The 26,999-nt window shown below is 40.5% G+C and overlaps 2 protein-coding genes across 10 annotated transcripts in view; one reads left to right on the forward strand and one right to left on the reverse strand.

The window, feature by feature from the left end:
• Positions 1 to 478: 478 nt before the first annotated feature.
• Positions 479 to 26,423, reverse strand: ormdl3 (ORMDL sphingolipid biosynthesis regulator 3). Of its 9 annotated transcripts, XM_053639326.1 has the most exons (8): positions 13,095 to 13,372; positions 12,620 to 12,693; positions 12,450 to 12,474; positions 11,752 to 12,223; positions 10,782 to 11,398; positions 8,271 to 8,449; positions 7,470 to 7,621; positions 479 to 3,840 (listed from the first exon to the last, which is right to left on the reverse strand). In XM_053639326.1, the coding sequence occupies exons 6-8, from the start codon at positions 8,442 to 8,444 to the stop codon at positions 3,705 to 3,707; spliced, it is 462 nt and encodes a 153-aa protein (XP_053495301.1). In that variant the 5' UTR covers positions 8,445 to 8,449; positions 10,782 to 11,398; positions 11,752 to 12,223; positions 12,450 to 12,474; positions 12,620 to 12,693; positions 13,095 to 13,372; the 3' UTR covers positions 479 to 3,704. The 9 variants fall into 9 exon arrangements, with proteins under 9 accessions (XP_053495301.1, XP_053495302.1, XP_053495304.1 ...); XM_053639327.1 differs by lacking the exon at positions 11,752 to 12,223; XM_053639329.1 differs by lacking the exons at positions 11,752 to 12,223; positions 12,450 to 12,474 and having other exon boundaries at positions 11,258 to 11,398.
• wnt3 (wingless-type MMTV integration site family, member 3) overlaps positions 23,511 to 26,999 on the forward strand; it is a 35,254-nt gene continuing 31,765 nt past the window's right edge. The window contains exon 1 of the mRNA XM_053639318.1: positions 23,511 to 26,478. Within this exon, the coding sequence (XP_053495293.1) occupies positions 26,393 to 26,478 (86 nt within the window). The 5' untranslated portion in view covers positions 23,511 to 26,392. The remainder of the gene's footprint in view (positions 26,479 to 26,999) is intronic.

The following is a 26,999-nucleotide window of genomic DNA, read 5'->3' on the forward strand; positions in this document are numbered from 1 at the left end:
GGTAACTTTTTTTTGGAAATCTTCAGGACGGACGAGTTAGTGGTTTCTTCACAATTAAACGTAACAATAAACGGATAAAACGTACCCACGTTGTAATTGTTGGCAAATCGCCGTGCTATGAAGCACTGAAGGATCAATAAACCACTTCGGGTTGTGCCGTTATGGTGAACAGTTTTCCTCTAGCTGCACATCCTGCTGTGTTTTATTCCTTGTACGTCATCTGTTATATAATAATCTCATAACGAGAAATATTAGAAACGTTTGCTTTGAAGTACAGTAATTTTAAAACATTTCCACGTTCTCTGTGCAGTTCTTTTTAAAAGCCTGTGCTGAACATGTACTGTGAGAACAAACACTGGATTCTTGCTGTGAATGTATTACTGAAATAATAATGGGTCATAGAATACTGATTTCTTTCACATATGAAAATGTATGGACATGTACATATTTCTCTCTACTATTTATCACTAAACCCCCCCCCCCCCCCCCACTACATCCTGTTACTGAGCTCGCTGTAATGCGCGGTCTGAGCTGAAGGAACTGAAACCAAGAGGCTGGCTCGGGTCATTTCGCCGTTTCTGCTCTGACAAGACAAAACGAGGCTTTCTATATATAGTAAGAGAAACTGACCAATGGTACGATGCGAGCCAGACTCTAAAAATAACCCCCGCCCACCGCCACGCCTGTTCACAAACACTGCGTTTCTGTTTCTGTCGTACTTCTAAAACAGGATGTGAGCTGCCGGAGCAGACGGAACAGAGTTCAGCAGATTGCATGCACCGCTTTAACTAAATGCACAGGAAATACTGTTTACCCACAGGACCCAAAAAAAACAAAAAAAAAAAGAGGAGGAGTTTGAGCAGTTTCACACGTAGGGTTTGGACCCAGGATCGATTCTGGGAGTGTCATTATTCTTATAAATGAATTGAAGAAAAATAATCGTTTAGACAGATTATACAGCTCAAACCTGATACTAATTTATCTTATTTTGTTAAATCAGACCTAGTACAGCTGCCCCGGGGGCGGGGCTAGATACGTGATCGGTGTGTGAGGTCACTAATTAAACTCCACGGATTTACGCTAATCACGCCCAAGAACCAGACCCGACAACGTGGTACGCGCAGAATCTGTCTGAATTGTACGAATTCTGCCTTCTAGGGCTGTATTTATAGGCAGGGTCGTCCGAATTGATGCTTTCTTCTAAAATTCTGCCTTCTGCGGTCGTCTTCACACTCGAATGCCGAACGTCCACGCCCAGGACCCAGCATTTTAGGCTCGTTTAGGGGCGGGGCTCATAATCACAGTATGCTTTCTCGTATTCCATTCGAAGCGTGGATCGCTTGTGGAATTCCAGACATTACTTTTGTGTACACAGTTTGATTAACGGAGATTTCGCAGTGGATCGTCATCTCTTTGTATTATTGTTCCGGTTACTGCCTGTCCTGGACCGGGTCGTAAGAACAAGCCGACCGACTTACGAGATAACTGAGCAGGACAAACCTGTTCCCTTGTCGACTAAAATAATTGTTGATTCTGTAATCTGTTTAGTTTAGTTTTCTTCAACACTGTGAAACCGAAACAGGAAGTAACGTGAACATTTCAACCAATCACATTCACGGTCCTATTCGAAGCCCAGCGCCTGGAAGCTGATCGGTTTCACACGCGCTGAAACCCCAGCAGGTCGATATGATCATCGGCAAACACTCGTTCACCGAGTTAGACGTGCAGGAGAGATGATTTAGGGTCGGATTTCCGACGACCATACTCTTCTACTACTAAACCCCGCCCCTGAGCGGTGATCACTGATTCAAATCATGAAACAAACAGCAAAGCAAAGAAAGCATTCAGTCTTTATGTTATAAATGAACAACATTTAGGGAGATACGCCATCATAACAGGTTGTCCAATGCATTGAGATTAGATTTTTAAAAAAAAAACAAAAAAAAACATTGGAATTGTCATGTATTATATCAGAGCGCTGCTGAATTCTCGAATCAGAAGATTAACTGATTAATCTGATTAACTGATCTTCCAATGCATGCTCGTTTCTATAGCAACCACTCACAAGGACTTGAGTGACAGATGCGCCACATAATCCAAGAAAAATAAACAGAATTTGTTTTTTGTTTTTTTTAAATGTTTCTTAATCGAACAAGGAAAAACAGATCGTTCGTATGATTAAGATTTCTATTAGGAGGCTTTTACCGTACGACGGAAGGAGTTTCCAGCGTCAGAACTCTGTAACCGTCTGTAAAATTCCACCAAGGGAAAGTGTTCAGACTCGACCAGTTTACGCTTTGCGGATTCTCGGTAACATGCCAAGCTGCGAGCCGCCTCTAACTTCCAGAGAGAGAGAGAGAGAGAGAGAGACAGAAAGAGCAACGCTGGCGAGAGAACAACTCTTTACAGCTGCAAACTCGTTCCATAAGATTAGAGGTACCTATAAACGGATAAAAAGCATGACGTTTCACTCGTTAATAAATTAAAGATGGTCAACGTTGGCAAATCGCTGTAGTAGAACTTCAGGGTGAGAACATTAACTCCACTTTGCTTTGGGCCATGTCGTGGATTATTTTCCTTTAACAACACAGCCTCGTGTGTGTTATTCCTTACATAGCGATGGTCCTAGATCAGTGTTTCCCAAGCTTTTTTCAGTCACGGCACCCTTTGAAAATGTTCAAAAATTTGCGCCACCCTACAGAAACGCTAACGCTAGGCAGCGTTAGCTACATGAGGATGAAGTTGATGGTCCAGAAGCATCCCCTGTTGGGAAACACTGTCCTAAATGATTGAACCTAACTGTATCCGTCCTGGACTGGTTACTAAAAATATTTGACAGTTAATCGTTCCTGGAAAACGGTGCCCTCGGGTTCTCGGTTCAGAGAGTCTGGTGCGGCCCTGAACCGTTCGACCGATCGAGGCTTTACAAAGCACAGACTTTACTTCTGACTTTACTCTACGTTGCGCGTACTTAAAATCAGAGATAAGCCAAGACAAGAATGTAGAATCGATGGATTCAATTAATCCACCCTAGACTGTTTCCTAAAGTGTGGTGTATGGATGGACATAATAAAACGTTAAAATTTTAAATGAATAGTGGCCCTTGTCATACTTTGAACAAATGTGCAAACCGTACACGACATGCTGTAGCAGGACACTAGAAATGTGAGGAAGAAAGCGAAATCATACACCGTTATTTCGGTTAGCGTAACCTCCTCGACTGAAGGTGAATCCGCCAAGCTAAAAGCTAATCACACAGACATCCAACGTCTATGAAAAGTCCACGAGAGGAAGGAATTAGATCCGAGCGATTTTTTTTCCTCTCGTGCTTGGGATTTTCAGGTTAGTGGGAACACCGTAACACCGCTCTTCCTGCGCTTTGGTACGTTTTCTCCACAGCACCCGGGTTCGAAAACGGCCGAACGTAACAGCGTAGACTCGGGTTAGAAAAAAAAAAAAAAAAAAAAAGAAAGAAATCCTGGTCAAATCGATGCACGACACCTCCACAAGCTCTCCCTCACAATCAGCCTTCAGAACCCGTTAACGTCAACACACAAGGCGACGGTTATCATCATCACGTTAAGTGACTCGCGCCGAGGTGTCCCTTTCTCAACATTGCCTGCTGCGCTTCATCAAAAAACCTCTGAACCTCGGACGTGTTGATCTGGAGAGCGCGGGGTTCGAGGAGCGAGCGGAGAGCATCTTCAGTACTTGTTAATCCCGAAGAGCCGGACGCCGTGCAGCTGAGGGAGCTTGGGGATGAGCACGGTGAGCAGAGACACCGTGTTGATGACGAAGTGGATCCGGTCGTACTTGGTGTAGAAGCTGGTGAGGAAGTACCTACAGAGGACAGAACCAAGGAGAAAAGGACGTCAGATATCAGCAAGACAGAAACATGAGAGGAATAACGGAGATCAAACCCAACACAGGATGACCCTGTGGCGCTGTCCTGAACACTGGATCGCTTTATTCTGAAGTAATAACTCAGCAGAAGAGAAGCATATCCCTTCTAAATCGGAGTAAAACACTTCCTGAGCATGCCGTTACGGGAAAATAATAAACACGCGGCTGAACGTCACGCATCAGAACGTCCTGAAGTGTTTTATTCCTCTTATACCTTTTACGGTTACAGTAACTACGCTGCGTGTCACCGATGGGTGGTCGGCGATGTGTCATGTTTTCATATGATGAGATTATTTTTAGGATACGCAACGTGTATCGTGACACTTTTGGCTCGGTGAGCAACTGGAACGTATGATCATTTCGTATCCGTCTTATAACAGGAAATAACTACTTCAAGTAGATTACATTCATGATATTTTCACTTGCTAAGCTGACTTTGTTTTGCAGTGCAAGTATAAGAGGTAAAAAGAAAAAAAGAAAGACGAAAGTGAAGAAAGTGAAAGGAGAAACACGGAGAAAGTGAATGAGGCGGATGAGGCGAGGCGAGGCGAGGCGAGGCAATAAAGCGATGCAGGAGACAGAAACTTCATAAACGCGGTGCTGTTTGAGCTCTGGCTTAGACGGAGGATTTGATGCGTAGTGTGTACAAGTTATTACACACGCCGTCTTGATCGCAGCACTCAAACGGTATCTCGAGTCTCAAGAAGAAAAAAAAAATGAAAACTCAAGAGATTATTTGTGATTTACGATTTCTTTTTTCATTTTTAAAAAAGCTCCCTCGTGCTCTCGCGCTCTCGCGCCCCTCCGATAGCGTGCTTGCAGACCTTGGGTTTCACACAGTGCAGTGGTTTCTCTTAAGAAATGCCCAATAACAGCGCATCAGAAGAGGCAGAGGAGTGTGTCCGTTCATCTTTCGCCTCTTGGATACTGAACTCGTTGCTGAAAACGAGTAACAGTTCCAGTTATACAGTATAGTTTAGTACTTTAGACGTTAAAGTGCACATATTAGGGATTTTAAAGCTCTCGTACGATAGATTTACGCACATCCGAGGTCAAAAACCACTTTGACGTGCTCGTAATTTAAACTGCAGCATTACCTTTTCCCTCCAGTGTCACAAACGACTCGTTAAATGATCCGTTCTAAACTCCTCCTTTCAGAGAGCATACTCTGCTCTGATTGGTCAGACGTCCCAGTGTGTTGTGATCGGTCCAGCGCTGTCAGCGCGTGTCGAAAAGGAAACGCCCACTACCGTAACGAGTCTCAGCTCCGTCTGTCAGCGAGCAGCCGATGAAGACCGGAGGCGGGGCTTTGTGTTACAAACCTACGTAGGTTAGTACAGGAAGTAAAGTCTGGAATCACTAACGAGTCGATTCACCTGTTCAGAATCGGTTCCTTCTTTGGAGAGTCGATAACGCCGTTTTTACATTCACAAACAGCTCAATACATGAAAGGTAATATTTGAAAAAACATAACAGGCGCACTTTAAGTTTAAGTTAATTCATTCATTTGATTACGTCCGGCTTCATTTGCCCTTTCTGCGTATTCTGAACGTTTTCCTTGAATTCCACGACCTGAGGTTTTACAACCTGATTTTTCGACAGCTTGAAACCTGAAATTTTTTAAACCTGAATTATTTGAACCTGATACTTTTTAATACAGCGAGGGGAAATACGTATTCATTCCTTTTGTTTTTGGTTATTTAATATACGTCCAGTGCATCGTCGTCTTCAATTTCTTAAGCTTACGAGCTCCAAGGGCTCCATATTTGTTTGCTCTGACCAGAGAACATTGTTGCAAGAGAGTTCGGATTTGTCTAAATCGGACTTGTTTTTACCAGAGGAGTCTGGTGTGAGGAACGGAGATCAGTACACTGCACTTTGGTGCTTATTGTTCTCTGAGTAACTGTTGTTTCTGCTGCTTTCAGTTCGTCCTGCGACTCTTTTCAAGTGACTGATGGCTTCTGTCTGATCTTCCTTCTCACTAGTCTGAGATCGTGGTATGAAATCTAATATAGCGCACCTGTCCAGGAACGATTCGTTTGTGGTTCCATGAACTTTCCACCGGTATATTATACAAGCAGTTATACTGACAGAGCTGATTAAGGACTGTTCTATGGTTCGAGTGTTGCGTAAGAATGTCCTCACTGAGAACTTTAGGAAGGGCCTTCACGTTTACTGTGATTGCACTTTCAAGACCTGAATTTCAAATTGTTGACTCCAGAACCAATATATTCAGACACCCTAAGATTCGCACATTCACCGACATCACCATATACATTTATTTTTCTTTTAAGCGTTACTAAGATCAGGTTCTGCTCATTTCACTCCATGATGAAGTAAACACTGGACTGTTCCTTTAAGATACAATGTTGCTCATGCTGCATGCATGCCATTACCTCCATAAAAGAATAACGTGGACAGCAGTAGTGTTTAATCTTCATCCAGGTTCATGTGGTGTCTAGTTATATGCAGCAATATATGAAAGTAGATGAGTGAAAGAGAGGAAGAGGAGAAGAGCAGAGCTATGGGCCTGTTCCTAAATAAGGCTGCTCTCGTCAGAGGAAGCCTGCATCAGCACTTTCACACTTACTGAGGAGCTCATGTAACAAAGGCAGTCTGAATAATCAGCAGCACAGGAGAGGAAACGTGTGTGTTTCTCAGAATGCTGAGAGGAGAATAAAGGATGAGGATGGAAGAGGGAAGATGGAGAATGAGGATGAGAGTGAGGATGGAGGATGAGGATTAGGCTGGAAATGTAGGATGAGGATGAAGGACGGGTATGAAAGATGAGGATGATAATTATAAGGATGAGGAAGGGGATGGGAGTGAAGAAAGAGGATGGAGGATGAGCATGTGGATGAGAAATAGGATGGAGGATGAGAATGGAGGATGAGGATTAAAATGAGGATGGAGGATGAGGATGAGCGTGAGGATGGAAGATGAGGATGGAGGATGAGGATGAGCGTGAGGATGGAAATGGAAGATGAGAGTGAGCATGTGGATGAGAAATAGGATGGAGGATGAGGATGGAGGATGAGGATGGAAATGGAGGATGAGAGTGAGGATGAAGGATGAGGATGGGGATGAGGATGGAGGATGAGAGTGAGGATGAGAATGGAGGATGGGGATGAGGATGGAGGATGAGAGTGAGAATGAGGATGGAGGATGGGGATGAGGATGGAGGATGAAGATGGGGATGAGGATGGAGGATGAGTGTGAGGATGAGAATGGAGGATGGGGATGAGGATGGAGGATGAGAGTGAGGATGAGGATGGAGGATGGGGATGAGGATGAAGATGGGGATGAGGATGGAGGATGAGTGTGAGGATGAGAATGGAGGATGGGGATGAGGATGGAGGATGAGAGTGAGGATGAGGATGGAGGATGGGGATGGGGATGAGGATGGAGGATGAGAGTGAGGATGGGGATGAGGACGGAGGATGAGTGTGAGGATGAGAGTGAAGATGAGGATGGAGGACGGAAATGCAGGCTGGTGATGATGGAAGATGGAGGATGGAGGAAGCGAATGAAGATGGAGTTTGAGGATAGAGAAAGGAGACACTCACAGTATAATCGGTGTGATGGTGAGGAACTTGCGTGAGGCGGTGAACTGCACACCGTAATCCATCTGCTCCCAGTGAGTGAGAAGCCGAGCCTTGCCCTGGTCCGGAGTCTCAAACGGCGTCCCCTTTACCGTGTGCAGTAGGAGATACATGCACTGCACACACACACACACACACACACACACACGCACGCACACACACAAGACAAACAGACACATGCCCGTTATCCAGCCTTATCTCCCCCTTTGGCCTAAAAACCGAATGTTTATTCAGCACACTTTCAGGCACTGTATCAGCCGATACTGCACATTTACACTCAAAGTTCAGCCAACAAGGGAAATCCAAAAACGCCGAGTCAGCAAGTAAAACACGGCTGAATTTACGCAGTCGATCTTTAGCAGCGAACAACCCTGCTGAGCTACTCCACGGAAAATTACAAATGTCAAATGTAAGCAAAGAAAGAAAAATAAACCCATTTCATTTGGATGCTCACTACAGTGCAAAGGAGTGTGTATTTTTAACAAAATAAAATACTTTTGTCTTCATTTCAATTTTTTTTTTTTTATTCTTGTTTTTTTAGATAATAAACAGGAAAATAAACAGGGGGTGTAAACTTTTGCACTCAATAGTAAAACTGTAATGTTAATCCAATAGCTTATTTTTTATCAGATCATTTGACATTATATCCTTAAAGTCACATGACCAAAACTAGGTCACTGACACTAAACTAATGCAGACAGTGAGACCTTGCAGGCCAATATAATGCTGAAATTGTGCGTGTGTGTGTGTGTGTGTGCGTCTCACCATGTTGTGGATGAGGTTAGTGAGCGTCCACACCACGGGCACGCTCACGAACGGGATGCTGAGCAGGATGATGTGCAGGAGGCCGATGCCCAGCAGGTAGGACAGCCACATGCCCCGGCTGTTCATCACACGTGTGTTAGGGTTCACCTCGCTGTGCGCCGTGCCCACGTTCATCGTGACTACAAAAAAAACAAGGACATCTATGTCTATATCAACACACGAGACAGTCAGGAAGGACGTGAAAATATATATTTTTCCAAATGCTAGGGCGAAATAAACTCCACCATCGGTTTTACCACATTTTAAAGCGTAAAAATGAGTTGTTCCTCTGTTGAAGGATAAAATAACGTTAAATAAAAAACAAAGTAGCTAACAATTAGTGTTGTACAAACTTATACCACAAAGGGCTACATCATTTTTTTTTTCCTCCTTATGGGGAGCTAATATTAATCACTAGTATGTTATACCAATTTTGACCACAGGGGGCAGCAGATTTGTGAGTGAGAAACTGATTGAAGAGTGCATCAGACAGGCTAATAGCTACCACTTATTATAGTTTTTGGAAATGAAATGGATCAATAATGTCTTGAAGTACTGTAACGCAGACGTACGTTTTTCGAGAACTTAAAAAGGACTGATTTACGAATGCACGCACTGCGAAAGTTACTTCCGAGTGGAAATTACCAGCGTAGACCTGCTACTGTAGGGCCTTAGCGCAACACTCGGCTACTCGTCTCAATTACAATAAAAACATTTAATTAATTCATGTCAAACATAAAGTACTTTGTAAAGAAGTGTTAGTCATGCTTCCTGTCAACAGACTCTACAGCACCACAAACTTCCTGTCCTCTTCTACGTACTGTAGAGGAGACTTGGGGGTGGTTTTTTTTTTTTTTTTTCCAACACTTATAACAATTTACACTAAAAAAGTTATAAAGCTTAAGGTAAGGATTAAGGATTTAGGTGTTCGATTTAAATGTTCTTATGCCTTCATTATGACACTACATTAAATCCAGCTACATCTTGTTCATCTGCTGTTTCATTTTATTTATTTATTTTTATCAGATCAGATTTTTTTGTCATTAAAGCAACTTTATTACATGGATTTGACGACATGTTTTTAATTTAGTTATTAAACAGTAGAATAGTAGGAGTACAAGCGCTCATTTTCAGTCGTATTCAATTAATGTAAACATTGGAGCTGCAGGACTCGAGTCTGGTCTCAGGATGGACTTGGACTTGTCTTGGATTTATTGGTATTTGTACTTGGACTTGGTAATGGATTTGCTTAGTATGGTCTTGGTCTTGACTGAGAGTTGTGTTGTCTTTCTTTTGATAAGCCTCGAAAAGAACGTGACGGTTTCTAGACTCGATCTCCACTCGGCTTTGATCTCCTTAAGACTCAGTCTCGACTCGATCTCGGCTTGTCCTGGTCTTAAACTCGACAATGACCATAATAAATCCTCTAAAATGGTCGATATTGTACAATTGTGAAAGCATTTTCCATTTCTGAGACCAACATCAGACATTACCATCAGACGTTACAGTCCTGAGGTGCATTTTCAGCACATGAACTGCTTTATGTAAGACATGAGTGTGAGGTGAAAGGAAAAGTTCCAGCGGTTATAGATATGACGGGGCAATTTTAATTTTGTAACCGATTGCAGCAAAACAAGTCAAATGTTGCAAGAGGTGTCCAGTGCTTTAAATTCTCAGCGGGCCTGAAGATCAGATCAGGACATTGTGTTCAGTCTTCCACATGGTAACGCAATTTGGCGCTAAAATAAACAACCAGCAGTGCAAAACAGGGGAAAGAGCGTGTCAGAGGACGTGAACAATAGTATTATGCATTCTACAATTAATAATATTAATAATAATAATCCTGCTGGGTAAAAAAAACAAACAAAAAAAAACAATAGTATATCATAGACTTTTTTACAATTGGAATCGAATTGGTTTTAATGGAAACTGTAACAGTCCCCGTGGGTCTCTACTGGTAATTTGTTGCCTTCTATTGGTGGCATGTCATGTCTAGTGGACACCATTAAGGACCGATAATGCTAACGGTAATGGTTTTAATGGCTAACTGATGGCTTGTAATGACATTTGTATTGGAAACCATTAGAATTCCTGTGATGGTTTCTACTGCTTTTTATTCAGCAGGGAATAATCATCATTTAAAGTGCTCTACGTAAACGATTAAAAAAATCAGACAAAGCATAAAACAATCAAATAATACATAAACGGATAGATGATTTTTTTTTACAAAATAAATAATTAAAAGAATTCTTTTTTTTTAAGAAAGAAAGAAAGAAAGAAGCACATGCTTTAACTTTAAAGTGATTTAAACTTTACAGTCATGCGTTGTTGACTTCCTGGAGGAAGAAAAAAAAAAAAAGTTTAGGCTTTACACTTTAATTTAAACATTCGTGTTCAAAGTGGAAACCTTATGAAAGTCAGTTGGCATGGCAACAGTTTGGAGTCAGGTATTAGAAATAAAGAAATACTTACGAGTTAAAGCTGACTTCTGGTGATTGATGGGTTTTTTTTTTTTTAATAATAATAATAACAATAATAAATAAATAAAAATTATAATCAGTGTGTGATTTAAACTCCTTATTTCAAATCAGCAGTTTTATTATTATTATTATTATTTTCTTTATTATTATTATTATTATTATTATTTCAGTCTCCGATCAGCGGCACGTCCTCATCCTCACTGTACACGCGGTTTCCATGACGACGCTTTATTCTAATGCCAGACAGTAATAATAAAGATGGAGTGAGTTAGTTATGGCATTAGAAGAGGAAACGTGTCCTCTGAGTTCCTCTGAGTTCCTCCGCGAGCAGCAGCTGACAACACGGCGACACTCCACAGATGAGCGTCATCATTTCCTGGGCTCAGGGTTACGAAAACGGGAATTTGATCTTGGGGATGGAAAAAAACCCTCAATTCTAGTTGGCTCGGATCAATCACGTGGACAAACCTGAGCCAATCCGTGGAGGAGGCGTTGGGTGTTTGTTGACAGCGTCCAACAGCCCCCTGCTTACGTCACAGGAGCCAAGTGGGAAGTGTAGTCTTCTAAATCATTTTATCATTTTTATTTTGGAGAATTTTTATCCAAGTCCTGTGGATAGATTTTAAATATTTTTGTTTTATTTTTGAAGAAAAAAATTATATATATATATATATATATATATATATATATATATATATATATATATATTCACATCAATACAGTCCTGGAGATTTATTTATTTATTTGTGTATGTGTTTATTTATTTATTTATTTATTTATTTATTTATTACTTATTATGTTTTACGTCTCCATAATTTATTTATTTATAGGAAAAAGCCTGATGGTTAAAAATTGTGCAATATATTATACATCACTGGATAAAAAATGTCATAAAAACGAGAAAAATAAAGAAAATAATAACTATCACATATATATATATATATATATATATATATACACACACACACGACGCATTAAATCCTCTGTCTAAGCCAGAGCTCAAACAACACTGTGTTTATGATGTTTCTGTCTCCTGCGTCGCATTATTGCCTCGCCTCGCCTTGCCTCATGCGCCCACCACGGACAGGTAAAGTGAATCACATCGATTATCTAATTTACAATGGCACCTGTCAAGGGGTGGGATATAGTGAAGTTGATGTGTTGGAAACAGGAAAAATGGGCACGTGTATGCTGTAGATCTGAACCAAGTCCACCCCTTCATGGCAACGGTATTCCCTAATGGCAGCGGTCTCTCTCAGTTCAAGGTGGGCCTGCAAATTCCACAGATCTCAATCCGATCGAGCATCTGTGGGATTTGCCGGACAAACAAGTCCGATCAATGGAGGCCTCCACAACTTACAGGACTTAAAGGATGTCAGATACCACAGCACACCTTCAGAGGTCTTGTGGAGTCCATGCCTCGACGGCTCAGAGCTGTTTTGGCGGTATGATATTAGTCAGGTGGTTCTAACGTTAAGGCTGATCGGTGTATTTTCATTAAATGAGGTGAGGTATTGACAGTAATTTATAAGTGTTTTAAACAGAACCCTGCTGTCCCTCGGTGGTGCCGTAATTTCCACCAATCAACAATTTTGCCATTAAAGTTTGTTTTCTTGCTCTAAATTGTTAGTACTGTGTCTTCTGGGAGACATGTAAATACCTTGTGTAGCTTCTGAAGGGTGGTACTAAATGAAACAAATATAAGCTCTTTAAACAAAATAATAACAATTTACACTTGTTCAAAAGTTTACACGCAGCCCCCCCCCCCCCCTTCCTTCCCGGCTTTTCATGTATCGTGTTCCCTTCTTGAGCATCACTGAATGTTTGCACCTTATGTAACAGTCGTGTACGAGTCCCTCAGTCGCCCTCAGTGTGAAAGGATGGATCTCGACATCATATAGCCGCTGTTGGAAAGAAGTCAAATATGCAGAAGATGATGATAGAAAAGTAAAGAACGTGAAACAGTGGACAGTGGACAACTGCTCAGGACAAACAAGGGACTCGTGTGTATATACAACTATCAGAAAATATCAACACAGTCGTTGTGACCGTCGTGAACAGCTTATTCAGGGCAGTACCACATAAAAAAAACAACACGCAATCGTAATTATTAACATTGATCTTACCCAGTGCACCTTTAAATTATTTCCTAATAAAAGAGATGATTTGAAATGTGTTGGAAAGGAACGAATGGTAACCGTATGATCATTACCCATATCCGAAAATATATCCAGCAAGATAAAAGACCTATTTCATTTCATTTCTCACAACCACTCACAACAAGTTATTTCCTGTTATGACTTACGTTATAAACAGTCGTCCTTTCACTAGCATCGCTTTTTCTCTCTCTCTTGTAGTTAACGGGGAAAAAACACAGCTTGTCATGTTCCCGAGGAACCACAAAGCTCCACGAAACAAAACAAAAAGTAAAGCTACAGCTTTACCTCAGTTACAACGTGCTAACACTGGAGACTCCTTCTAGAAATATCACCAACTATACATTTTTTTTAATCGGTTGTGTCGGTCGTTACTATGGAAACATCTTCCGACCAATCAGAATAAGGAATTCAGCAGCACCGTAGTTAGGTAGAAGTCGGCTTGATAAACGAATGGCGCTGATTACGTTGTTCAACAACAATCTGGCGCTAATAATCTAGAGAATACTCCACGGATATTTCTCAGTTCACTTCAACGTTGGAGATGAACTCAAACCGCTAACTTGAGTCAGAATATGGAGCGTGTCGTGCTTTAAATGGAAAGTTACCAGCGCTAGTTTAGACGTAACAGACGTAAGATTTCGGTCATGTGACGCATCTGTTTTTAGACTGTAGCAGGGCTTCTGGTCTGTGTCGTGTAAACTCCATATGCCTGTTCGAAATAGAAGCATGAGTCACAGCTCAGCGTTGAGCTTCAGCTGCTCTTACTAATAATAGGCGTGCATGATTTCAGAGCCTCATACTCGCTCTGTTTTCACTCCTTGCTGCGGAGCTACAGTGCAGAAATAGATTTAATAACGTCTAAAATAAAAGCATTTTTAAATGACAGATCTAGTCTACACCGATTCAGCCCTCGGACCCTCATCCTGATTATTCTTGTCGTTCTTTTCTCTCCAGGGAACATCGACATATTTTGCAACGGCTCTTCAACTTCAGCTGCAGTTTAGAATTGCCCCAGACTCGCTCTTTCCTAACAGAAAGCTTCACCACGTCAACGACCAGACATTTTTATTTACCAAATAACAACGCCATAAAGAAATGATTAGTCTTAGTTTGTACAGAGCATCCAGCATACAGTACCTGGAAGTCCCTGTGTTAGTTCTTACAATAGAAATAATAATTGTATTAGAATGAGCAATACCTTATACTTTTTGACTTATTTATCCATTTATGGTTATATTTAACGTTGTGAGACATCCACGAAACAAGTTAGGAGCTGGGAACCACCGTATACAGCTCTGACACTGGAGACTCCTTCCATAAATGTGAAATAAACATCTCCGTCCAGAAAAAAGTCACCGTTTTTATTTTATTTACGATCAGTTTATTGCTAGGCTTCGATTAGGTTAAGCATCTGTCCTACAAGCCCCTGTGAATGAGCTTGAACGTGATAGAAAATTCATCATCAACACCTTCCGACCAATCAGAATCAAGAATTCATCATGGCAGGGGTGTAAAGTGATTAGTGGGTCATTCTATAAGCAGCCAGCAGATGGCGCTGTCACCACAGCAATGCTGCGCTTTTTTTTTTTTAAATTTATTGTAATGCCATAACTAACGGTACATGAAGCACATTTGCATCTCGGGATAAAAAGGATGAGGCTTCATCAGATTGGGATTAATTCATACCTTTTACACAAAAGTCAGCGGAACTTCACGTGAATTTTTTATTCATTTATGGGTTTGCTTGTTTCTCAATTTATTTTATTCACACGTTAATAAGTGTAACAATGTCTGTTGTTAGGATTGAAAGAATTTTTCACGTGTGTGCACGTCCCTGCTGGGGAAAAAACAACAACAATAGAAACGATCACAGAAATTCTAATGGTTTCCACTACAAATACCGCTACAAACCATCAGCTGATAACCATTAAACCCGTGACCAAATGTCAAAGGTGTGGTCCTTAATGGTATCCATTAGACATAACATGCCACCAATAGAAGGCAACAAATTACCACTACACACCGTTACACAGGGACCGTTAGAGTTCTGTTAAAACCAATACAATTCCCATTATAACCATTAAAACCATTACAAATTCTGTGAGGATTCCTATTGTTGTTGTTTTTTGTTTAGTTTTTTCAGCGGCGGAGTTTTTATCTACACGTGATCCATTTACGTTCCTCTGTAAGGCAAGCGCCTTGATTTTTCAGATGTGAATTTCTGACAAGAAACTTTTTTTTTTTTTCATTACAATTACATCTCAATCATCACATGGTCACGTGTTTAATTAAACTCGCACGAGGCATAACCCAGCGAACGCTATCTTCATGTCATATATTAAAAAAGCTTAACGATTAACAGCGTCTCATCGATACTCTGGTGCGGAAGTGCGTGGTTTGTTACTTGTCCCGATCTTGTCTGTTATTTTCTCATATTCGCGACGCTTCAGTCGAGCATTAACTCTTAAATATCAGCCACTGCTACAGCTACACAACTTACCATTAATGAAATTAGCTTGCTAGCATAAAAATTTCACTAACCTACCTCAAATAAAAACATCCTGTGCTATAAAACGTAAAATACCCGTAATCTCATAAACTTTATTTTTTACCTGACTTCTTATCGTATGGAGGATTCTGATTATACTGTATAGATTAGCATCAAATATGTTGACATGGAGCTAAAGTCATACTTTTCAATTAAGTCTCTCTTGATACTTTTACTTTTTATATAAACTCAGTTTATGAAGTTACGGAATAAGATTCATTGCTTTTGGCGTGTTAAATCCGAGATTAGAGGATGACATGGTAGCTGGAAACTAAAACTAAACTAGCTAGCTAACTTAGCTGATGTAAATGTTCAGTGTTGTGTTATCTCTATTTATATTACTGAGAAAATGAGGAAAATCAAGTCCTAGGTACTGAAAGTTCCACTTCATATCATGTGAAGCAAGCAAGCTAGTGTACTAGCAGTTAGCTAGCCAGCTATAGAAGTTAGCTAATGTTGGTGATATGAGGCTATATAGTCTGGGGTTGTTAATGAAGATAAAGTTGTAGAGATGTTCCTAATGTCATCTTTAGTATATTATTCAGTTATTATTTTAGAGTTTTGAATGTTTTTTTTAAATCTGAGATTAGTGAATGATGTGGTAGCTGGAAACGTTGATCCACAGAACCTAACCTAAAACTAGCTAGCTAACTTAGCTAGAAATTTGTGTTGGTTCTGTTATATTTTGACAAATTTGTCTTCTGCCGCATAAATTACTGAGAAAATGACGATGAAATTTAAGACCTACGCACTGAGCGTGTCACTTCATGTCATGTCACAAATGCGAGCCATGGTGTGTACTAACAGTTAGCTAGCCAGCTATATAAGTCAGCTAGCTAATGTTGATAACATTCGTGTTAATCAGGTGATATTTTGACAGTCGCGTCTAATAAATTACTGAGAAAATGATGGAATTCAACAACAAGGTAATGAAAGTTTCATTTCCTGTCACAGGACGAATGTGAGCTATTTTTCTAGCACGTAGCTATCCAGGTATCTAAGTCGGCTAATGTTAGTTAAATGAGGTTAGAGATTCAGGTGTTTTTAACGCAGCTAAAGGTGTAGAGAAGTCCCTAAGTCATTTTTATTAGTATATTACTATTCTATTAAGTTTAGTTTTAAGGATTAATGATGTGTTTGGAAGTTAGTTTGCTAGTCATGTGACAAATGATAACCAGTGTACACGCAATTAGCAAGCCAGATATCAATGTTAGCTAATGTTAGTGATATAAGTTGACAGATTCTGGTATTGTTAATGATGTTAAAGGTGTAAAGATGTTTCTAGGTCATTTTATTATTATTATTTTTTTTATTTTTTGTAATTCTGTACTTAAAGGAGTATTTTAATGTTAATGTTAAATAGGCTAGTTTATTAGTCACGTCCATGAACGCTATCTGTGACCGAGAAAGGTTGGAGTCAAGCATCCTGGACCGCACAAGTGTGACTGCTTTTCGTGCAATTTCCTTTCCTTGACTACACCCTGAAACAATGAGTTCAACACAGTAACGTGCCGCTTTCACACCTTAATTTTAGATCAGAATTGTTCTGTGACATCCCCTCCATATATCCTCTTTACTAGTTCTCACTAAGGTGTGTAGTGCTCTGGGAGGAGATGAGAGCTTGAGCGCGAAGGAGGAGAGAGGAAAAGGAGAGGAGCGGAGGACTTTGTGACCCAGGCCCCGTCTGATGATAGCCCTGCTGGAAAAGGCTGAAGCCCCGAGACTCCATTGTTGTCCGTCGGAGGAAGCTGAGGATTAGAACACCAAAGAATTTCAATAAAAGAAGTGTCTGTTAGGAGGCTGAGGGTGTTGGGGAGGACCGTGGGGCCTGGGGCATTGTCCCGGAGGGTGGCTGAGAGTGAGAGGAGGGGAGTAGCATGGGCATTGTGCTTTGGGGACGGTGCAAATGTGGAGGGGGGTATTTCTAAAGGTGGTTATTAGGAGAGAGATGGCGAGGGGGTGGCTGTTGACTCTTCATCTTGTGTGAACAAAGTCTCTGGCACGTAATACCCCCCAAATCTCTCTCTCTCTCTCTCTCTTACTCTTTGTCTCTCTCTCTCTCTGCTTTTTTACAAGGGTCATGAATACCGGGGGCCGGCCCTACGGAGAGCCCCGCCAAGCCCGGACCTGCTTGAAAGCTTATTGTCCGGCTTAAGTGAGGTTTAATTAAGCGAGCTGTGTGTCCTGAGAGGAGAGCAGCGGCCTGAAGAGCCCAGGGCCTGTGGAGATGCTGCGCTCCCCAATGGAAGGCTTGATGCTGAGCATTCAGCTATTGAAGGAGAAAGTGTTTGCTGCTCTAATGAAAAAGGTTTGTTTGGGGGTCCAAGAGAAGAGGGGAGGAGGAGGAGGAGCTTGTCTGGGCTTTTTTTTTTTGTCCCCGGCTTACAAAGTACAGACAAAAGCAGTGATATTATACAAATGCCCCCATTTCCAGGACATGTTGCTGGGACAGGGGCCTGCAAACGGCTCCGAATGCTTTTTTGCAGCCTTTTGGGAGGCGTGCTAACTAATTTAACTCATTTAGACACTCTGAATTAACACCACACAAAAAGTTGTTTTGTCTGCAGATAGACTGCAGTACTTCCTGTGTGGACTAATTGTTTCACCCTAACGTCGTAGTAGAATCTAATCTAATTTAAATTTGTAGAACAAAACAGTAAATATATAGATGATGTTCTGGAAGATACAGTAATAATAGTGAAAAGTAAAAAAAATCTTGCAATACGAGATACAAAACAATGTACAGTATATGAGACGGTAAAATGAACAAGTTGAATATATAGTCATATACGGGTCAAAGTTGAGATGTGGAAATAAAGGCTGTAGATTTGACCAAAAAAAACGTATTATAATAATTAAAATTATATGACAAAATTTCACTCTCACGTCATAACAATATCAGGAATTTTATTTCATATTAACAAGCAAATAAAGTCCTGATATACGAAGAATTATAGCCATTCCAACGCAAAATTATTTTAAACAATATATTTTTAAATAATGGTATGTTTAAAGATTGTAAGAAATATTTAAATATGTTATGTTTATTTTACTTATTAAAAGTTTTCAACGCTATTTGAACACTATTTTTTATACACTTACTGTAAATGATCAGGTAGTAGGTAGTATTTAGACGGTATTAGGTTCTCATTTAACACTACTGTAAGTATATAAATAAACAGTGTTGTTGTATGAAGGTGTTTACAGGAATATTAGGGCATTAATGGACAAAAAAGTTCTAATATGTGAATATGAAATGCGAAAATTTGGAACTATGACAAATCTAACACCTATATATATATGTATATATATATATATATATATATATATATATATATATATATATATATATATTAAAATATCATAATCATTTTCAATAAATATATTATTTTATTTTATCTGTACTGTTGTTGTGCGTTCTAATATGCAAAGATTTTCATTTGGAACTCCAATTATTTAAAAAAAGAAAGAAAGAAAGAAAGAAAGAAAGAAATCGATATATACTGTGGTATTTTTAAGAAATGTATTTTATTCTTTTAAGAATTTCCTTTTTTTAAAGAATTTACTTAATTAATTCATTAATTTATTTAGAAATATTCACTTATAATATTTTATTTTATCATGTGGTATTTTCAAGAAATGTATTTTATTCTTTTAAGACTTTTTTTAAAAAAAAATTTAAAGAATTTACTTAATTAATTCCTTAATTTAGAAATATTCACTTACTGGCCATTTTATCAGGTTCTTATTTAACACAATATTTAAATTAGCAAATGATCGGGCCATTTTATGACTCTCAAATTTGTCAAATGATTTCTCAGATCTTAAAGGTTAATAATTTCTAATGATAAAAGTCCACGAGACATCATAATCCAAGTACATTTTGATGAGTGTACTCAGTCGTATAGCTCTGATACTCGTAACAAGCTCTGATACCGTAATATTGTCCTCTAAACCAATCACGAGCTTATTATCTCTGACTGTGGAGCTCTTATTCCTGCCTCTGCTGTTCTACGTAAGGTTTTGGACAAAGTTATCGTCGACGAGCATGACGTGTTTTATTCGGGTTTTCAGCTGACTAAAGTGTCTTGGACTGTGGAAATGTTTCCATTTTGGTACTTTTTAACTCAAGGGCAGGATTTTAAGAGAGAGATTTGTGTGTTTGGTTCTTGCCTACTTTATAGAAAGATCCAATATCCAAACATTTATCTCATCAGTGGTGGTCCTTTCCTATATCCAGATGGGGTATAAGAGGAGTACATCTGGTACCTGGTTAGTAACTGTGTACCTACATAAGTCACCTATATGTTGGTGGACATAATGAAATGTCTAATAAGTGCAAGTATGTGTAATATTTATATAGGCGGTGTATATAATGTATCAGAGGCTACCGATTCCAAAAGGGAGAGGCGGATTAAAGGTCCAGAGTATTAACCAGACTTCCCATACATCTCCAGGAACAAGCTGATTCATGGGATTTTCTTTATCCCAAATGTGGAAATAACAAATAATGAAATTCTTCGAGGAAAAAAGAGGGTCAGAGGAAGAGGAGGGGAGCGGGATAAATACAAAAGACGGAGAGATTGAGAGAATGAAAGAGAGAAAAGCCATGTGTGAGGAGAGGGCGGGCCGGGCGGGTTAAGAAACTTTCTCGCTGTAGTGCAGTGTGTGGATGCCCTACTAATCCAGGTTTTATTGGTTGCCTATGTCCGGTCACACTGTCCGGATTGAGTGTGTGTGTGTGAGGGGCTTTGGGAGGGAGGCTCTAGACATGTCACTCATTGTGGCTGAGCTGATGGGGCTCCTGAGAGAGAGGGAGACAGAGAGGCCTGAGAAAGAGCTGGACCTGGTTACGGCCTTCCTCGGGTCGCCTTAGAAACCCGCACCGCGGGGGTCCTCAGTGTGTCGCTGCCCTCCTGTATGCATGCAGATACCAAAACACACACTCACAGACACACTCACACGTCGTCAGAGATAACTCAAACCTTAGTGTATATCCCCACAGCCTAAAACACATTGCATAACTCCTCAAACTTTGAACATATTCAGAAAATTGACCACGGTTTGTTTTGTTTTTTCGTGCGGAGACGGATAATATTATATAGTATTATAATGCGCTTCAATTTTCTGCGGCTCGACAAACCATAATAGATGTTTTCACTCGAAGCGGCTACAAGACTTATCCAAACTCCTGGCTTTGTCATGTTGTGGGGGCTGGATGAGGGTGATGTATTACCCATCGCCTAATAAAAAGCAGGAGTGTCCGCAAACACAGCTAAATGAGGGAGGATGAGGGACTCCTGACCTCGGGGTCAAAGCTCCAGCCTCGTCTCTTTATTCCCATTGACAGACCCTGAGAGATCAGCCGCTGCTTCTCATTTCCACGCCAGAGTGCCCACTCCCTGCCAATTCAGTAAGCGCAACTGATATGAGATTCAACACTTTCTTCACTCTACAAAGGAATTTAGGCAGATAAAGACGACAGCCTTGCATAAACGAATCTTAAGGGTTGTACGTCCAGGCTGGGACGTAAATCTACGATTGCGATTCTAATAGCCAGTTCATTTACAGACAGTTCATCACACCCACGGCCTTGACCTGGGAAATGCGGTTTTGACGTTGTTAGGAGGGCCAACCGCAGACCGTTCCCTGCCTCCTCCAGTGCATAGCGCTCGCTGTGACATTCTGCTAGCCATTCCCGGTGCTGGATGTCACGTCTCAGAATGCTCGGCGTGCGATCGAACCGCTGACCCCGGCTCATTCGAAATGTACAGCATCGTAATGGAAAGCAGATTTATTTGTTTTTATTTCTATTAGGAAGATCTTTCGTAGACGGCTTTGCCAGCGCACACTGGAGAGACGCAGTTTAATCGTCTCATTCAGTCTGTGAATTCAAGCATGCGGTTGCGCTATGAAGCTTTAAAGTTCTCACATGATCCCGAGCGAGTAACTTTGATCAGGGTTCTAGAGGAAAGCAATACTCCACGCTACAGTGCCGACAAGAATAATATGATCAAATCGAGCGTTAATCAATAAATCGATAAATAATCGAATTTATTAGTAACGGTATCCGCAATACACTAGTCGTCCAATATGTCTGTTAAGAGAAATCCTTGGTTGCTAAGCAACATATCAGGCCAAATATTAGGTACAGTAGGGCATTAAGTGTAATGTTTTATTAAGTTAAAACCTGGCACATTAATACGGAAGTCAATCATGGTGATGCTTTCAGAGGAGTGCGTGCATCGAGCTTCAAATACAGCTTAGCCAATCAGATTTCAGTACCAAAACTATCCTATACTTTAATTAACTTTTAACAAGCGTTCTCTATTTAACCTTATGTATGCATGATACAATATTATACACCACGGCAGAGTTAAATAATAGGGGACTCAGAGTCCGACCCTGATGGATGCCACTAATCTAGCTATACAATAAAAGCCATATTAAACCAGTTAGTTAGCTAGACTACTAACACAATAGCTCAATCTTACATTGCATAATAAAATATTTCATATAATCCTTCAAAACGTATCCATCATTGACCTCAACGTACTGCTTTATTAACTCCGATTAATGCTGGCTGAATTCTGGATCGTGATTGGTCAGAAAGTGTTGATTATTTTTCAATCACAGCAACACTGACTGTAGTAAAGCTGCAAATCAAAGGTTTATATTAATGTGCTTATACTAATATATTATTGTTTATATAGTAGCAACTTGCACATGGACCTGTATGCCAGATGTTTATTTCGCGTTTGTGGAAGGAGTATCCACTGCCAAAGCTTGTTCAAAGTCTCTCCAAACAGAGGAGTTTGTGCTTTGTGGTTTCTTGCCTAACATGACAAGCTGCATTTTTGTCAACTGAACTTTAGAAGAAAAGTGAGAGAACATCTGTTTACAGGAACCTTTTTTGTTTTACGAAACGTTCCACAACATTAGATTTAACTATAAATGGATAGAACGTACTATATGATGTCCTTTAATGGATACGAAATGTAACTGTTAGTTACACATTGAAACTATACTGTAAAAACAGCACCGTATTTCAGATGGGACGTTAAACCGAGGTCCTGACTCTCTGTGGTCGTTAAAAATCCCAGGACACTTCTGGTAAAAGAGTAGCGGTATAACCCCGGTGTCCAGGCGAAATTCCCCCATTGGCCCTTCTCTTTCATGGCCCCCTAATGATCCACATCTCTGACTTGTCTACATCACTCTCTTCTCCTCTCCACTAATAGCTGGTGTGTGGTGGGAGTTCTGGCGCACTATGGCTGCCGTCACATCATCCAGGTGGATGCTACACACCAGTGGTGGTTCAGGAGACCAAATACTATGTAAAGCGCTTTGAGTGTCTAGAAAAGCGCTATATAAATGTAACTGCAACTCAATGTAACTGTTAGCTACAAATTGCTATAGAGGAATAAAACACTTCAAGATGTGTTGTCATTGGTAAAAAATCAACAGCTGGGTGATATTATTAACACCACAAAGTATTCCTTACTTATCGTACTTGTGTGTCCATTGTCCACTTGATGATCTCTTCACCATTTGTGAAAATTAAAACCAAGCGGAACATCTCTAGTAGATACATGTACGCTCTTCTCCAGTCATAACACATTGTTTCATTAGGAAGAACCGGTACATCCATGGAACATCTCTCTGACGTTAAGCCTTGCCAGCGGACACTAGAGAGACACTATTTAATCACGACGCTCGACGTGGTTTCGCTGTGGCACTTTGATGCTTTAAGATTCTCAGGTTATCATGAAAGAGTAACTTTCCTCCTGACTCAAAACGACTAAAAACCTCCACGATCAAAAGAGAAACCAGACAAAAAAAAAAAAAAACGGTCTCACGAGGGCACGAAAGGGCAGTGTCCACCAACAGCCATGGCAGATCTGCGAATGGATGGCCCCCCGTGGCAGAAGCTGAGCCACAGGCAGCTATAGTGCAGGCCCTTTTGATGTGAAGAATAAAGGCTATAGGAAGAAGAATGTGGGGCACTGGGAAAGTGACCTCTAGACTGTGGTCAGAGCTTTCCCTCTCTCCTGATCCAACACACAGCACTTCTCCCTGCTGAGAGAGTGAGTCTGAAATCCTCCGGCTCCCTGCTGGAGACTTCACCACAGAGGGTTAGTCTAAAGCCAAAGAGTGGACCAGGAAAGAACAGCACAATTATCCAAACCTGGAAGCTGGGATTTGCATTTAGGAGATCACCTACGGTATAGGGGCTCTGTGCTCTTTCAGGACGAGTTAGAAAGGATGTTTACGCTAGGGTTAGGGTTAGGGTTCGTCATACATATAATGGTACACTCTTGTGGGGGGGAACAGTTCCTCGTCAGTTCTTTGGACACTTAGTGGTCTTAGTTTTTTCTGTGTAATAAAAAGAAAATCTATTGTACTGCCTCAAATCTGATTGGCAAGGCAAATCACAGGTTTATATTAATGCACTCGTTTAAATATGTTAGCATTTCTACACTAACAGATCATTCACAGGGATTGGAGTGTACGGCAAACACTCCATCGGATTTATAAAGCATGTAATCAGTGATGTGGTAAGAAGAAGTTTTTATTGTTTTTTTTTTTTTTTACATATATGGAAGGAGTCTCCAGTGTCTCCAGGGTTTTCTGATATATTCAGGACAGACGAGTTTACACTTTGCGTGCTCTCACTTCCTTGAGACGGACAAACTGAAGAACTCGCTTCTGGTGTGCTTGTTTTTATACTGTATTACTCACTGATTTCTCCTGCATAGTTCAACAATTTTAGCCGGGTGGAATTGTAAACGTTTCAAAAGGTTCAAAATAAAAAAGGACTCGTTACGTTACCCTGAGGAACGACAAAAATTCTAGCCATGAGGGAAAATCATGAGCTAGCTAGGAAGCCTACGAATGTAAAAGCAACACTGTGCGGTTAAAATGTGAACCTAAATTTATCGAATTTATTGACTATTTATTCATAACTGTTCATTATTTAGCTAATAGTTCATATTTTAACTGTACAGTATTTCAGATCTTCGTAATCGACACCATTTTTTCTAAGTGTTCCTTAAGGGTTTGGAAAAGTGGAGAACCTTCTGTTGTAGGGTTGGTTTAAACTTTACGAATGACAAACGAAGGAATCACTTAATGTTATAGATTTTTAATTGTATTATATTTATTGGCCTATTTTCATCTATAGTGGATGAATGGTAAAATACTTTCAAACATCATTGTGGGTTTAAAATAAAGGGGAACCAGCATGTCACCCTGAGGGATGCCAGAACATCTAGCTAGGAAACCTTATGCATGTAAAAGCAACATATTGTAGTTAAATATTAACCCAAATTGACTGATTTATTAACCCCTAATAGAACCTGAAGAAGCATGTCATTTCCCAAATTAACTGCATAGTTTGAATGTTTTAGTCTGGTTATCTCTACGGGTTGAATTGTAAAGGATTTTCAGGAATATTAGTGGGTTCAGAATAAAGAGATCTCAGCATGTCACCCTGAGGGACGCCAAAAATTTAGCTCTGGTTTTAGCACTGTTTTGTTTTTTTTTGTTTTTTTTTAATGTACCTTGTGAATGAAAGCCCTCGTCTTGTTTATGAAGGTTGCGACTGCCTGGATTTTTACATAACGTAGTACTTTGCTGTGATATAAAACACTTCCAGGAAGTCCAATGTGATTTGATCACAGTGTAAATCTGACAAACCGAGTTTTAGAAACCGGATGATTTCTGTCCACCCTGGAAGACGGTGTCTTCTTTGTATCCCTCCCTCAAACCGAGCCCTCGTTATCTGGTTATACATCTTCCTGTCTATAACAAGTGGAAACTACATTTTTTGCCACTCTTCTCTGCGCTTAATGAGGACAAATCCGAGTCACAGACTTGTTTCACAATGTAACGCCGCCTTTTAAGTGCTGTGTCGTGCCGTCTGCGAGTCAGCCCACCCGAATGACAATAGCGTTTATGTAAAATGCGCTGCCTTTGGGCCACTGGGGCATATATCACCGCATGCCTGGCCCTGCCACCACCTTTTTATTGCTTTATTGTGTTCCCTTTGTGTGTCTCGTCCTCATACGGGGTGCTGGTTGGGAAGGAGGGGAGGGACAATCCAAATATTCAAGTACTTCCCAGTTCCTGGTGTGGATGAGCTCTGGGATCCGGTTAATCAGGTTAATGAGATTAATTAGTCAGGTTAATTAGAACAACCTAAGGATCATTTCTGAAAATCAAAGAAATCGAAACCTACTTGTTACGAAACCTTTCGTAAAAACTCACTCGCTACCATCCTTTCATTCTTCCACCCTCCCGTTTTCAGTCTCTTTCTCTTTCTTTCTTTGCTACATTACCAGGGGGTGCTGGGTGATTGACAGATGGGCAGGAATAATAATTTTTTTTTTTTTTGCGTAACCTAAGGCCATGCTCTCTGATTGGCTTGCCAGCTGACATCTTCAAACCTTGCTCATCTCTCTCTCTCTCTCTCTCTCTCTCACTCTCTCTCTCTCTCTCTCTCTCTCTCTCACTAATATTGGCCCTGTAGATGAGACATCCTGAGGGGGAAAAAAAAGTGGGGAGAGAAAAAGATATGTACCTTAGGGAAGAAGCTCAGAGAGAGGGAGGGATAGAGACGACGGGTAGGAGCGTGTGTGAGTGCGTGAGACATTTACTCCTCTAACTACTGGAAGACCAACACACTTTCCTCTTCTGACTTTTCTTTTTTTTTTTTTTTTTTTAAATAAGATAAATTAACAAAAATAAATCCAGTGGATTTTTTTCCCCCCCATTCCTCATTTCATTTAAAAAATTTCTAACCAGATCTACAGGGGACTTCGTATTCCGTCCCCTCGCTGGAAATCCTATGTTCTGATCAATAGACATTTCCGTCCACACAAGAAGACATACCTCATGGATTTGTACCTTGTTGGATATCTACATCTTCTGTGCATGTGGTTGTCCAGCTCTCGGGTGCTCGGAGGCTATCCCATCTGGTGGTGAGTAGCTCCACTTTTCTGCATCAGCTTCTCCAGCAGGATGGGTGGGGGGGACGGGGGACGGTGGTCAACGATCATTTTTTTAGAGGCGCAGAAAATGTACACGCTTTCAGTTGACTGCGTGGAAAAAATGTCTCTCTCAGGTCTCCGTCCAAAGAAACTTAACCTCAGTCTCTGGTGTAACGGAAAAGGCTAGCGTACACTGGGGTTTTTTCTTTCTTCAGCACTCACTTTTTCGCATGTGCTTTCTGCTACACATATATACAAAAAAATCTAGCGCTGGAGGTTTTTATTTTTTAAAATATTATTATTATTATTATTATTATTATTATTATAGTCAGAGTTAAAACCGCGGCTAGCTTGATTGTTGCCTTGAAGAGTCGCTTCAGCACTAATGCCATGTTAGGAGCGGTAATGGTTTCCAAATCGCTAATGTTTTTCAATTCTGTACACACACACACACACACACACACACACACAAAAAAAAAAGTCGTTCATTTCGTTCTGGATTTTTTTAAAAA

The sequence above is a fragment of the Ictalurus furcatus genome, chromosome 13, assembly GCF_023375685.1.
Source record: "Ictalurus furcatus strain D&B chromosome 13, Billie_1.0, whole genome shotgun sequence".
Taxonomy (NCBI): Eukaryota; Metazoa; Chordata; class Actinopteri; order Siluriformes; family Ictaluridae; genus Ictalurus; species Ictalurus furcatus.